This window comes from Armigeres subalbatus, unplaced genomic scaffold (genome assembly GCF_024139115.2).
Source record: "Armigeres subalbatus isolate Guangzhou_Male unplaced genomic scaffold, GZ_Asu_2 Contig561, whole genome shotgun sequence".
Lineage (NCBI taxonomy): Eukaryota > Metazoa > Arthropoda > Insecta > Diptera > Culicidae > Armigeres > Armigeres subalbatus.
Window position 1 is genome coordinate 495221 of NW_026943327.1, and position 12839 is coordinate 508059.

Sequence of the window (12839 nt, forward strand, 5' to 3'; positions counted from 1 at the left end):
TATAAAAAGTTTGTTTTTGGAGCGATCATATAGCCTTTACCGTATACTTAGTATACGAGAAAGGCAAAAATAATAAATTTTTAAACATTTATAGATTTTTTTTAGAAAACTGATGCTTTGTTAAATTTTATCACCCCTTTCATTATCAAAAGATCAATGGGACATAAGTGCTGCACAGTGCTATACGAATAACACAACAGTACCTCCCACTCATGAATCATGTAACTGTGGGATCCTGGTTAAAACTTCGCAGTCAACAATATAATCTAATGGAATAGGTTTCAAACTCATGGGAAACTTACTGACTAAACATTTATCCACATTAATGACTAACTAGTTTTTCCGGCACTACTCAACTAAATGGAGAGTTTGTATGCGTTTACTCCCAACAATGATATGTTGTAATAGAACTTTCAAATATTAGGCTAGGGAACTATGTTTGACTAAATATTGGGAGTGATCTGCTCATGACAGCATATATGCAACACTTGCATTTCGGTTGATTTTGTAAATCGTTTGTCAATCCTCGCCACAAACTCAATCATTTCCAGCTTACCACAAATAAGCATATATAGTGAAGCCTATTTTACTGTTGTGGGATTAGATGCAGTAAATTAAGCTATCTGAACGATTCACAGGCTTTTGACAAAATGAACTAAAATGCGAGTGTTACAAATATGCTATCATGGGCAGCTGATAGTAAACGAATGTTCAATACTGAATTAGGTAGATGCGTAGGTCACGTCAAAACGATGCCTCTTTTGTGAGAAGGGCATAAGAACGATTTTATATAAGTGAAGTCTGGAATCGGATAAAATTTCAAAGAGAAAAGAATTTCATGTATGCCGTTGTTGATTTCATTTTTTGTTTTGTGCAAATTTCAAACCAAATTGTAAAATTGTCGAGTACGGTTCTAGGTGTTTTTTCCTTATATTTGATGGAATTACTTTACATCTTTGCCTTACCAGAAATTCATCAATTCTGGCCATCGTCTAGAAAAATATAAAAATCTGCGCATATACCTCAATACAAAATATAATTAAAAACAACAACACAGCACTGTCCGCCTGCCGCTGGAACTCCGTCAGCATCCGCACCAGCTTTCGATATTGTCAAACGGATGCCACGGAATTGCTATCGTACGCCACGAGGAGCGAGTCGTCCTCATCGCTCCCACTTCCGGGGCTCTTGTCTCCGTCGTCGGAACCGACACCACCGTCTCGAAATAGTTGCGGCCGTGATCGTCCCCGGCTGGGTCTCCCCCGTCCACCATGGCCCGAGGCATCAATCATATTGTCATCGGTATCCTCCCCGTCGTCGTCGCCGTCGCCACCGTTGCGGTTATCGTCGTCCTCGTCGCTGGAGCTGTACCGGCCGCCGCATTCGTTCTCGGTATCACGGATGCGCACAATCAGGTGGGTTTCGTCACGGAGAGACGCCAGCGTTTTCTCCGTGTCGTTCGAGTTGTGTCATAGTTCGATCACTTCCGGCCCCTTCCAGGTGACACCCGCCCGCAGCAGATTATAGAAGCGTGTGACGGCCCACATTGCCAGGGCCTGCGGAATAGATGAGAGCAGGATAAATGGTAAATTCATTGTTTCCAAGAAATGCTTGTTCTGGTGGTCGGTCAGAAGATACACTTACGTTGATGAATGCTCGTGATATGAAAAAGGCCACTTCAGCTTTGCACAGGGAATCGAATTGCTGTGGATGAGAAAATAGATACATATGAGAATGGGTGTGTTTTTGTTTTTGATGGAGCTTGGCAAAACAGTAATTTGATTGTCTGATAACTTATTTTTTACTTTGCCGTTTAGATTGTTTAAAGATGGTTGTTTTCCGTTTTCAAATTCTATAACCTGCTGCTAATTAATATCTTCTTAAGCAGTTAAAATTTCTATAAAGCTCGTTAGCCTTTCGGCAGTTGCATTGCTGTGAAAAGTATAACACATTGAATAAATATGCGATTTTTTTTCAATAAGCCAATAGATAGCCAAGACCAATATCACCATACCACCATGAACTAAAAAAAAAAAATATCGATTGAGAAGCTAAGCAATGTTTCGCAATTTTTAGTCAATTCGTTTCAGTTTCCCAAACCGTGGATAGCTATTAGATGACTTCGGAATAGGTTTTAGATCAGTGATCCCCAAAGTGCGGCCCTACGAGCCTTTTCCTGCGGCCCGCGTAGGGTTTCAGAGAATACACTACATGTGTCCAATTGTTGAGCATTACATGGCAAGATAAGCTTTTCATTATGTACATTTTTTGTTGCATTTGAGGATTCTGTAAGTTTGAACTACTGTTGTTGAAGCACCATATAAAAAGGCATGAATCATGTTATTATTATGATTAATGAAAATCATCACTTCATAAATATTATGTAGGCCAAATATACTTCGATGGTATTGTCCCGGGCTATAAAAATAGCTTATGTCTGTTTTTTTTTTCACAGACTTAAACGAGCTTAATGTTGAACTTCATGTAAGAATAATGTTGCCTTACACTGCAGTGTTTTTTTGTTCTTTTGTGCACTGTTTCGTTTTATTCCTAAAACCAAGTTAGGGCTCGGCGAATTTTAACTAAAATGTTACTAGAAAGGAAGTTACTCCAAGAAAAACCGGTTGGCTATCAACTATCATGTCAACTAACTTAAACCTACGGAACATATTAAACGAAATCAAGATTTTTTGTTCAAGCTCCGATATTGATCTGGGTGCTGTGGATAGAGTCGCTTTTCTGCTCTCAAGCGAGTAGCACGATATATTGAAATCAATCCTATAAGCAAAATTATTTTGCAGTTACTCGGCTGTAAAACATTTCCCGAAGGCGCACAAATGCGCGAGACTCACAATGACTTTATGATGGTTTCCATACATTCCTACTCCAATCAGCTGCTGAATCTCGGGAAATCTCGTAACGAGTGCTTTTTAGTTGCATTCTTACTAATTTTCCACTCGAAATATAATGTGAATATATTTGTTACAAAGAATGCAAAACTCAAACTAAGTTTATTTTTATGTTACCCCAACTAATAACAATACTTCTCAATGTAAGATCTAAAACGACCATAACCACAATCTTTAATGTTTGGCTCCGGCACAATAGAAAATGTTGGCTTCAGCTTGACAACCAAATCGATTGCGGATAGAACCACCCAGATATTGACGAAGAAAAAGTTTCAGAAAATGCAATTGATAGGAAAACTTGAAAGCAAGGTTAAGAATGCAGATTTACTCGATTCCCATTCAGCACTGCTGGCATGTTCACCTAGCTTTAAAAACACTTTTGAAACATGCTGTCGTTATTTGCGCGACAACTTGTAGTGGACATAATTCAGAAGAATTAATGCATAAGGTCATATGATCTTTAGGAAACATAATTTAGAATACTTTCTGTACTTAAAGCGAAAAGACGGTGTTGCAAAATTATTTTCTGTTTTGGTTGCTAAAATTATTTTCTATTGTCAGGTCTTAAAAAGCAAAAACAGTAATATCGACTCATAGTCAGCTATGGCGATAAAACCTGCAGAATTAAATATCCTTACAAGTTTGTCATTTGATAAAAATCACTAGAATAACATATATTGTTGGAATTTTATTCATATTCAAAATTAAAATTCAGTTTGAAATAAAAAACCCTGATTGTTCCACCTAGCGGTGTTTGTGTTTTTCTCGTACATCATATACTAAAAAAAATTAGTGAGAATTTCTTAGCGTGTTTTTTTGTATCTAAATCGTATTTTGGCCATATCGTTTGATCCCATAGTCTGATCTGGCCAAGTTTCAATAGGAAACAATGGGACAGAATTCCCCGTCGAATGCAACTTATTGCAAACAAATCGGATCAAGATAAGTGCCTAAAAGATATGTGAGTTTTATTTTGCGCACATACATACACACACGCACACACATACACACAGACAGACATTATCTGAATTCGTCGAGCTGAGTTGATTGATATATAACACTATAGGTCTCCGGACCTTCTATCACAAAATCGTCAAAATATAGCCTTTTCGTTACACCTTGGTGTACGAGAAAGGCAAAACAAATATTGAAAATATACTGCGGCCCGCTTCAACAGTTCAAAATTGCAATGCTGCCCTCGATAGTGAGCATGCTGGGGACCACTGTTCTAGGGGATGTATTGAATGTGGATGAACGCATATTTCAACTTCAAGTAACGTAGAAAGCGGTCAAGCTGTGAAAAAATCAAAGAAAATTCAGAACATTTGAAAGTAAATTTCATTCTATTTATTAATGTTTCGCGTTCTACCGTTATCCAAATTTTCGAGGGCAATTCTTCCGACTTTCAGAAATTCTTTTAAATTTTCATAAGCAAACCCTACGTTATTCTTTATAGATTTCAATGTTTTTTTTTGTCCTAATTTATATGAGAAATTCTGCCTCATTTACACAGGAGTTGTACTGAGTTCCTAAGAAAATTGTACCAAAATACCCCGCCAATCTCTTCCGAATTTTCAGAAGAGATATTTCTGCTTTTTCCAATCCTAAAGAATTTATCACGAGAAATTAATCCGCACTTTTTCGTTTTTACGTGTTTTCTCGAGAAATCTTTCCTAATTGCAAGACATTCGTAGAATTTCTTCCAAATTTGAATTAGGCTTCTCTCTAAATTTTAACGGGAAATCTTTCAGATTTTTTTTCTCTAAGATTCCATATGAATTACTTCCTAAAATATCCAAAACAAATGCTTGAGTGTAAAATTAAATTTTCGTCAGCAAACCTTTCGAAATTCTTTTCAATTAATCAAAATTATATGATAATTTGAATTAATAAGGGGAGGGGTTTTAAATTTGTTTTTTCTCTTTTTCGTTTCAGAGAGCGAGTAGAGGCGCTTAAACCTTGGCTAATTAGCCAAGGCAAGGCTAATACTTTCGCCCCATCCGAGGAAAATTACCAGCCTGGATAACGAAGTGATACAGATTTCTTAGTAAAGTCACTTCCAACGTCTTTTCACAAATTTTCGATCATTTGATATGATACTCCTAAATTACACACAGTATAAAAATATTACAGCATATATGATGTAACAAAAAGGCTCTGTTCGATTCGACTCATTTTCCCATCACTTTTTGAAATCACAGCTCGTCGTTACTATGGAGCTTGTACTTAATATTGCATACAAGAAAAATTTGGATGTAAAATTAGAGGAAATTGAGCACAAAAATAAGCGTTTAAATATTTCCATGGCGTGTAATTTACATAATTTTTAACTGTGCATACCCTACCAACCATCCAACTCCTTGACATCTATGAGGGCGTCGGTGAATCGCTGGCCTCTGGTAAGTAGATGTCATATCATCATTTCCTTCCTTTCCCTAGTAACGAAGAAGATGGGCGTGGCCAGGAATCGTAGCTTTCATGCTTTATATTTTCAGACCCTCAATTGAATTAAATACGAATAAGATTGCTATTAAATGAAAAAAAATCACGAGCGGTTGGGTAGGAAAGTTAAAGGATATGCATGACAGCTATCAGTATATGAAATCTACGAAATACTCCGTTACAACGCAACGCAATGCAACGTAGAAAACGGTCAAACTGAGGAACCACCAACGCTGGACGAGGTAAAGAAGGTTATAAACGAGCTGAAACACAGTAACGCTGCTGGGAAGGACGAGATCCCGGTCGAGCTTTTCAAACACGGAAGTGAGCAGCTGCATCAATCAATCCACCACATTATCCAGAAAATAAGGAATGATGAAGAACTGCCTGCCGGCTGGTTGGATGGCCTAATATGCCCAATCTATAAGAAAGAGCACAGACTAGAGTGTGCCAATTACAGACTGAGACCGCTTGAGGAGTCCTTCGTCGGCGAATACCAGGCAGGTTTTCGTGAGGGCCGATCAACGACGGATCAGATGTTTAGCCTGCGGATAAATAAATAATAAATAAATAATAATAATTGATAAATTCTTGCAGACTCACCATCTGTTTATTGATTTCAAAGCAGCGTACGATTCAGTGAAGAGAAATGAGCTGTGGCAGATAATGTCCGAACATAGTTTTACGGCGAAACTGATAAGACTGATACGTGCAACGCTGGATGGCTCGAAATCAAGTATTCGGATTGCAGACGAAGTGTCAACCTCGTTTGTGACCTCAGACGGATTGAAGCAGGGTGATGCACTTTCGAATTTCTTTTTCAACATTGCACTCGAAGGCGCCATTAGGAGATCTAACGTGCAGAGGAACGGCACTTTCATCACATGGTCGCATATGCTCCTGGGCTTTGCGGACGACATCGACCTCATTGGAATCGATCGCAGAGCAGTAGTGGAGGATTTTGTCCCAATGAAGAAGGAGACGGCTAGGATAGGCTTAACCATTAACTGTACCAAGACAAAGTGGGGCTTTTTACGGATTACGTAACCAGTTTAGGTCCCGCAACATGCAGACGGAAACGAAATTTGCTCTATACAAAACTCTGATTCTACCAGTGGCCCTTTATGTTATGACGTTAAAAGTGGCGGACCGGAGAGCTTCCGGGGTTTTCAAGCGAAAAGTGCTGCGTACAATACTCGGAGGGAAACTAGAAAATAATGTATGGCGCAGACGCATGAATCATGAGCTGTATCAAGTATACAAGGAAGAAAATTTTGTGAACCCTATAAAATACAACAGATTTCAGTGGGCTGGTCACTTAGTGCGAATGCCGGAAGAAAGAATAGCGAAAACATTATTCAACAGAGAACCATATAGGGGCCGGCGACTTCGTGGAAGGCCTCGAACACGTTGGCTGCACGCGGTGGAATCGGACCTGGGGACACTGAACATTCTGGGAAACTGGAGGAACATTGCCCAATACCAACGATTATGGAGCTCTACAATACGCCAGGCATAGGTGTATCGACGCTGTAGCCAACCAGGTATCCAGGTAGGTAACGTAGAAAGCTGGTGTTGCGGCTGTAGATTGCAAAACGGAATACATAAAATAGTTAAACCTGATGCTCTACTGCGGCCTAATCGATGATGCTTTCTAGATTATTGAAATTTGACGTTCGTTGATTCATAGTTTTAAGATCTTCATCGCTCACCAATGGGAGACAACTGATCCAGGCAAATCACTTGGTAACCTGGCAATGAGTGTTATTACCACACGCTGGTAGAAAAATAGTTTCAGACATTAGGAAATTTTAGTCCGCTATGAGAATGGAACTCTGATACATTGCATGGGAGGCTTTCATACTTTCTCTCCTCCATCCCAGCAACTTGAAAGCAAAATTAATAAAGCTGAACACCTGCTGTGTTTTGATGTCAATTTGAGCTACATCGTTCATTGTTTTAACATCGTTCAAATTAAAAATGATTCAAACGTTATTTAGCACGTGGAATCAAGAAAAGAAAAATGAAAAATCGTGAAATGGAACAGAGAATCAAAACAAACCAGCAAAAGGAGCAGCCAGAAACCAGTTTTTCTGATACTCCAAAACGGCCTGAACGATCATACGATCTACCCGATCAGCCAAGTCCTGAACGATGTATCCATGTATCGCTTAACATCCCAGCAGTTCATCCCAGCAGTTCATTGAGCCGAAAGAGTTTCACTCATTATGTTTACTAGCTACTACAGACCTTTTAGGTTCTCCAAAACATTCCAAAGATGCGATCTACCCGATCAACCTAGTCCTGAACGGTGTATCCGTGTATTTCTAAATATCCCAGCAGGTCCATTGAGCAAATAGGAATTCACTCATTACCTTTACAAGCTACTACAGGCCTTTTTGGTTCTCAAAAACGTCCTGGTATTCAAAACATGTGGTCTACCCGATCAACCAAGTCCTGAACGATGTATTCGTGCATTGCTAAAGGATCCAAGCAGGTCCATTGAGCCGAAAGAGTTTCACTCATTATGTTCACTCCTCCAGGTACTACAGATTCTCCAAGATGCCCTGGAGTTCCAAGGATGGGATCTAGCCGATCAAGCGATCAACCAAGTCCTGAACGATGTATCTGTTTAGCGCAAAACATAACATCAGGTTTGAGTCGATACGATTTCATTCATTATTTTCACAAGCTACAATAGGCCTTCCATGATTCGATGTTCTTCGACTTGATATCGACTAACTAAAATTGCCATATTTACTTAAATTATTTTCTCGGTTACTCCGATGGTTCTTTCGAACAACTTTTCATGGAACTTCCATTCTACATCTCAATGTATGATTGAATCAATGGTTCTTTCATTAGCGACTCATAGGATCATTTGTATTATAGATCCTTTTTAGAGCTCGGATCATGTGATCTATCCAATGAACCAACTTATGAATGATGTATGATATGATATCCCAGCTGGTTCATTGAATTTATATGACTTCAATTATTATTCATACAAGCTGCAACACACCTTTTAGGTTCAACAAAACGTCCTGGAAACCGTAACAATTGAAGATCAAGTATGTATCTTACAAGTCCGTGTACGCAGAACAAACCGACTCAAGATTAAGCATTAAAGACATTGGAATGCTCATTCCACTGCATTGGGCAAATACCGATAATGAGGGTATTGCGTTAGTCTTGATTGATCTGGAAGATACTATGAACTAAACTCAAGAATATTTTAGGGGTATACCGACGATGGGGACATTGACCAAAGCCTTGATTGATCTGATAGATACCCTGGGCTGAACTTAAGAACGTTTTGGAGTACCTTGAGCATCCCGTATTCAAGAAAGTTGGATTTGCATGATGCATATATGCTTATTGCACCAGATTGGGTGAATACCGATGATGAGGACATTGCAAAAGCCTTGATTTATCTGATAGATACCTCGGACTGGTCTGCAGAACATTTTGGAGTACCTTTACCATCTCGTATTCAAGAAAATTGGGTTTTCATTATGCGTTAATACTTATTGAACCAGATTGGGTGAATACCGACGATGAGGACATTGACCAAAGCCTTGATTGATCTGATAGATACCGTGGGCTGAGCTCCAGAACGTTTTGGAGTACCTTGAGCATCTCGTACTCAAGAAAATTGGGTTGCATTATGCGTTTATACTTATTGAACCAGATTGGGTGAATACCGACGATGAGGACATTATAAAAGCCTTGATTGATCTGGTAGATACCGTGGGCTGAACTCCAGAACGTTTTAGAGTACCTTGAGCATCTCGTATTCAAGAAAATTAGATTTGAATGATGCATATATGCTTATATAACCAGATTTGGTGTATACCTACGATGAGGACATTGGCCAAAGCCTTGATTGATCTGATAGATACCGTGGGCTGACCTCAAGAACGTTTTGTACCTTGAACATCTCGTATTCAAGAAAATTGGGTTTGCATTATGCGTATGTACTTATAGAACCAGATTGGTTGAATACCTACGAGGAAGACATTGTAAAAGCCTTTATTGATCTGATCGAGAATCTATGACAAAAGGTCGAAGGACAAAAGGTCGAACGGACAAAAGGTCGAAGGAACAAAAGATCGACGGGACAAAAGGTCGAATGGACAAAATTTCTAAATGACAAAATTGGTTAAAATTGAAAAGCCATAGTATTGAAAAGAATACAAAGCAAAACTATGATGTGCATTTCAAAAATATAACGCCACCTTAATATTTACAAATAATCCTCGAAGTGTTTATCAATATACTTGATTTTATATGGTATATTGATGCACTAATAAAACTAATCATGATAACCACTATAACGATCAAATTTCATATTTGCTAGTATGTGTGACCACCGACATTCAAAACCTTAGTAAAAATTCTGTTGCAAAATTATAACGCCAGTTACACACTATTTATTTCGTATCGAACCGCGTTGTGTTTTCCTTTTCGTTTGGTTAGTACTATTCTATGAAAGTAGAGTAATGCCTCGTGGAAAATCGCTCAGCGACATTGAAAAGGGACAAATCCTTGCCTTCCAACAAGAAAATGTCGGAATCCGTGAAATTTCTCGCAGGCTCGGGAGAAGTCACCGTGTTGTTCAAAATTTTCTCAAAGACCCATCAAATTATAACAAAAAACGTCGATCCGGACGTAAAAGAATAATAAGCAGACATGATCAGCCGTGAATTCTCCGACAGGCGAGAAGTTCCCCACAAAGTTTGACTTCAATAATAAACGTTACTGGTGTGAAAGCATCGAAATCAACTGTTTGGAGAGTTCTACATCGTAGTGAAAATATCAAATTTGCAAAAATGAAGCTAGCTCCGAGACTACTCAAGCGTCATAAAGATGCAAGAGTAGAGTTCGCCCGTGATAATATGTGTGTGGCCCCAAATGGCCGGAGCGAATTGTTATGACAGCAGCTCTCCATGGGTGCGTGTGTACGCTACGGAGGTCTGACCAGAAGAGGCCGAGTCATGGCTTGCTGCGCACTTATCGACACGCTGAGGTGTTAATGTATAATCACACGCTGATGGTAATATACTCAAACCCCACATTTCCCTTCTTCTCTCATTAAAAAATGCAAAAAAAATCCTCTAGCTTAGAACGCTTTGATTTTTTAAGTTATTTGCGCGAGACGAAGATGAACATATTGCTTTTGAAAAACCGATGATTTTCTTCGAAAACTGAACTCCAAAATAAACTTGTCTGATCATTGTAGTTTTTAATCGCAGAACAACGAAATGCAAGTCAATAGGTTGTATCATTTAAATGTTAAACTAAATTGGTTATTAATCTCACAAAAAACATTTTATATTGTAGCAATAATTAAATATCTTAAACCTTCCATTAAATCCAATTATCAGCTTCATATATAGTAATACCAGCAAGCTGACCTTCAACATATCGATGTTGAACTTGCTAACAACCGCTTAGAACATGTGTTCCCAAACCATGGACCGCGACTCTCAGGGAGGTCGTGGGCTGATCAATAATGGGTTGCAAAAGACGAATCTTGATTGATTCTTTTGTCCCTATTTTGTCCCACAAATCAATCACAGCCATTAGATTTGGATCTATGTAGTGAATGGAGAACAATAAATTTTGAGATTTTGTCAAATACAATGAAATCCAAACAATTCAATCCAATTCCAATAAAAATCCAAGCCACATTCAGTCCAATTCCAATCAACATCCAATCCTAATTCAATCTAAATCCAACCCAAATCCAATCCAAATCCATTCCACAGTCAATCCGTATCCGTTCCATATCCATTCCAAAACCGCTCCAATCAAAATCAAATCCAATCCAAAACCAATCTAAATCCGTTCCAAATCCAAATCCAATCAAATGCAATTCTAATCCAAATCTAAATCAAATCCAATTCAAATCCAGTCCAAATCCAACCAATGTCTAATCCAAATCCAATCCATATCCAATTCAAATCCATTCCAACCAAATCCAATTCCAACCAAAATCTAATCCAAATCCTATCTAAATCCAACCCAAATCCAATCCAAATCCATATTCAATCCAAATCGAACCAAAATCTAATCCATATCCAATCCATATCCAATTCAAATCCATTTCAATCAAATCCAAATTCGTTCGAATTCAAAGTAATATAATGATGGGATATGAAGCAATTCATAATGGTTTGTTCAATCTAACGCAAACTTATTTTTATCCAAATTCTAAAAGCCAATGTGGGAGGGTCGTAACCAATATGCGATTGTGCTAAGTGGGTCGCATGTACAAGTAGTTTGGGAACATCTGGCCTAGGATATGATATTTATCTAAAATTTCGCAGAGATATAATACTTAAATGAGATAGCATAAGTATATACCTAAATTTTAGACTTATGTTAACCAGCCCATTTTACGAATAACTCCAAACTTATGACTTTGTGAATGCTGGCAACGTTTTTTGAGCTTCGTGAATGTTGGATATCTTATTCAACGGGTAATTCCGCTACGACTACTAAGTCAGTAGATTCCAAAATAAGTTTCAAGATAATATATTAAGCCTTCCAAACAACTTTGTAGCATACGATAGATCTCCATATCTCTCAGATTTCGATAGAACTAGCTTTACTGGTAGTCTCATGTACACTAAAGTCGCCAAGTTGTACATTTCAATCTAAATTTATTTTAACAAAAATAAATGCTTCCATGACCCACCTTGGGATTTTGTAGATTGTCAACTTTTTTTCTCGGCAGTCTCCCAGACACGACTTGTGATCTTGCAAACAACAAACCAGCGGTCTCCCATGCTTTGTGATTTTCCAAACCACAATCCATTTTCCAGCGGTCTTCCAGGCGCGCTTTGTGGCTTTCCAAACCACAAACTATTTTCCAGCTCTTCCAGGCGCGCTTTGTGATTTTCCAAACCACAATCCATTTTCCAGCGGTCCTCCAGACACGCTTTGTGATTTTCCAAACCACAATCCATTTTCCAGCGGTCTATCAGACGCGCTTTGTGATTTTCAAACCACAATCCATTTTCCAGCGGTCTTCCAGACGCGCTTTGTGATTTTCCAAACCACAATCCATTTTCCAGCGGTCGTTCAGACGCGCTTTGTGATTTTCAAACCACAATCCATTTTCCAGCGGTCTTCCAGACACGCTTTGTGATTTTCCAAACCACAATCCATTTTCCAGCGGTCTTCCAGACGCGCTTTGTGATTTTCAAACCACAATCCATTTTCCAGCGGTCTTCCAGACGCGCTTTGTGGTTTTCCAAACCACAAACCATTTTCCAGCTCTTCCAGGCGCGCTTTGTGATTTTCAAACCACAATCCATTTTCCAGCGGTCTTCCAAACGCGCTTTGTGATTTTCAAACCACAATCCATTTTCCAGCGGTCTTCCAGACACGCTTTGTGATTTTCCAAACCACAATCCATTTTTCAGCGGTCTTCCAGACGCGCTTTGTGATTTTCAAACCACAATCCATTTTCCAGCGGTC

General features: G+C 38.8%; 1 protein-coding gene across 3 annotated transcripts in view; it reads right to left on the reverse strand.

The window, feature by feature from the left end:
* Positions 1–432: 432 nt before the first annotated feature.
* LOC134204409 (uncharacterized) overlaps positions 433–12839 on the reverse strand; it is a 122639-nt gene continuing 110232 nt past the window's right edge. For all 3 annotated transcript variants that reach the window (XM_062679232.1, XM_062679230.1, XM_062679231.1), the window contains exons 7-8: positions 1645–1704; positions 433–1556 (exon numbers count right to left, since the gene is read on the reverse strand). In XM_062679232.1, coding sequence (XP_062535216.1) covers positions 1470–1556; positions 1645–1704 — 147 coding nt within the window. In that variant the 3' untranslated portion in view covers positions 433–1469. The remainder of the gene's footprint in view (positions 1557–1644; positions 1705–12839) is intronic.